Here is a 2,379-nt window from a genome sequence, read left to right on the forward strand (position 1 = left end):
TTATATTTTTGGGGATATATCTCCCCGCACGCCCGGAACAGGGATATTAACTTCCAAATTTAAATATTTAATTAATACTAATTTATTCAATAGAAATTTGCTACCACACAAGAGCGAGCAACTCCATCATAAACCCTAAACCTAACCGATCTATTATTGAATATTATTGTTGTCTAATCATATTCAGTCACTATCCCCTCTCTTGATTTTTCACACAACTCACTATCTCTAACATGTTACATTAATTTGATCAAACGTATATAAATATGGGGGCAACAAAGATTGGTTTCCTCACAGCAAAGGATATGGAGAGCAAAAGTCAACTACAAGTTTCAAATTCAGGTCAACAGAGTGGAGGATCCACCTTTTTAGAAACTTGTTTCAATGGACTCAACTCCTTATTAGGTCCCCCTCTCTCTCTCTCTCTCTCAAAATGTATCTGACCAGTTATTAGTCATATATACAAAAAGCAAATATCACACATGTCACCCACTTTACCAGGCTTAGCAAGATGGATAAAAGGAAATATATTTGCATGACTTGTTAGCTGTACATGCTAATTAGTAAATATTCTTTGCATAATTATATTGTTAGGTAAAAATTTTGCATGCTTTTTGACAGTTTTGATAAAAATTCAAACACTTTTTGGCATCACGTGCCAAAAAGCTGAAAGAAAGTTCATTTAGCTATAACATAACTGATAGGGTATGCTTAATTAAACTGTGCGCTTATAATGTTCTAATTAACTTGGATAATATGGTTTTTCAGGTGTTGGGATACTCTCAATTTCGTATGCAGTTTCTCAAGGAGGGTGGTTGAGTTTTATACTGCTATTTATTTTTGCTATGATGTGCTGGTACACAGCGTTACTTCTGCAAAGGTGTATGGATGGAAATCCACAAATAAAATCCTACCCTGATATAGGTCAGGTAGCATTTGGGTACAAAGGAAGAGCTGTGGTAGCCAGTATAATATATATGGAGCTGTTTTTAATTGCCGTGGAGCTTCTGATATTAGAAGGTGACAATTTGGAGAAGTTGTTTCCAAGCGTGAACTTCACAATTGCAGGCCTTAGAATTGGAGGTAAAAGAGGTTTTATCATGCTTTCTGCTTTGGTAATATTACCAACAACTTGGTTGAGAAGCTTGGGAGTTTTGGCCTACATTTCTGTTGGTGGGGTACTGGCTTCTATTATTTTACTTGGTTGTGTTGTGTGGGTGGGTGAAGTTGATAGTGTGGGGTTTCATGAAAGAGGACACTTTGTAAATTGGGGTGGAATGCCTACTGCTTTGAGCATTTTTTCGTTCTGCTTTTGTGTGCATGCAGTACTTCCCACACTAATCAATTCTATGAAAGATAGAAGTCAGTCTTTCAAGGTAAGTTGTTGTTATAATTGCAATCTAATTCAGGAAAATATTTCTTATATTTTACTGTTCAATTCATGTATAGGAATATTGGCTTGGAAAATGACTAATACTCTTCAAATCCAAGCAGTAATTAATAGAATTGGCACTCATATTGTTTCCCAAATGCAGGTTATGCTGGTTTGCTTTGTGGCAGGCACCATAGTCTATGGATCCATCGCTATTGTAGGCTACATGATGTTCGGAGAATGTTTGATGTCTCAAATAACGTTAAATCTACCGACAGGAAAAAAAAGTACAAAAATAGCAATTTATACTGCAATAATCTATCCTTTGACTAGGTATGCTGTTATAATCACCCCAATAGCCAATGCTATTGAGGGCAAATCGCTTCTCTGCAAGAGCAGGCCTATTGCCATCCTCATTAGAACCATCATCGTGGTCAGCACTGTGCTTATGGCGTTATTCATTCCCTTTTTTGGTTACATTATGGCGCTTATTGGTGCATTCTTGGATGTGGCAATCTCATTGTTGTTCCCATGCCTCTGCTACCTAAAGATAAACAAAGATGCTCGGCGATTTGGGTTTGAGCTGATCGTTATCGTAGGAATTCTGCTAATAGGATCATTCATTGGGATACTGGGTACCTACATCTCTCTGAGGCAGATAGTAAATCAGTTCAAGCTTTAATGAAGTTGTGTGCTTAAGGCTTCTAAAAACCTATTTCAGCAATTCTACTAATAATGTAATGTACCAAATAATTAATGATATATATCTAGTTTCCCATGGTCGAATTTGTTAGGTTTGGTTCAGTTCAATCTTTTTTGCCCAACTGAACTGTACAAAATAATTCAGTTTTTTGAACTAATTATTGATTTATTTTTTCGAAACATGCTTCAGTTTAAGATTCATTATTATGAATTTATAACCAATTCACTTCAGTATCCATTCCAATTACTGGTTTTGAGTTAGTTCAGAATTGGTTTTTAAAATTAGTTTTGAATCAAAATAAAAA

At 35.6% G+C, this 2,379-nt stretch overlaps 1 protein-coding gene across 1 annotated transcript; it reads left to right on the top strand.

Moving 5' to 3' along the window:
• Positions 1 to 305: 305 nt before the first annotated feature.
• LOC133313508 (amino acid transporter AVT1I-like) lies at positions 306 to 2,054 on the top strand. Its single transcript, XM_061514891.1, has 3 exons — positions 306 to 405; positions 769 to 1,376; positions 1,536 to 2,054. The coding sequence occupies exons 1-3, from the start codon at positions 306 to 308 to the stop codon at positions 2,052 to 2,054; spliced, it is 1,227 nt and encodes a 408-aa protein (XP_061370875.1).
• Positions 2,055 to 2,379: the final 325 nt, after the last annotated feature.

Source organism: Gastrolobium bilobum, unplaced genomic scaffold, assembly GCF_033153095.1.
Source record: "Gastrolobium bilobum isolate Gb01-03AN ecotype WA unplaced genomic scaffold, APGP_CSIRO_Gbil_v1 utg20048, whole genome shotgun sequence".
Lineage (NCBI taxonomy): Eukaryota > Viridiplantae > Streptophyta > Magnoliopsida > Fabales > Fabaceae > Gastrolobium > Gastrolobium bilobum.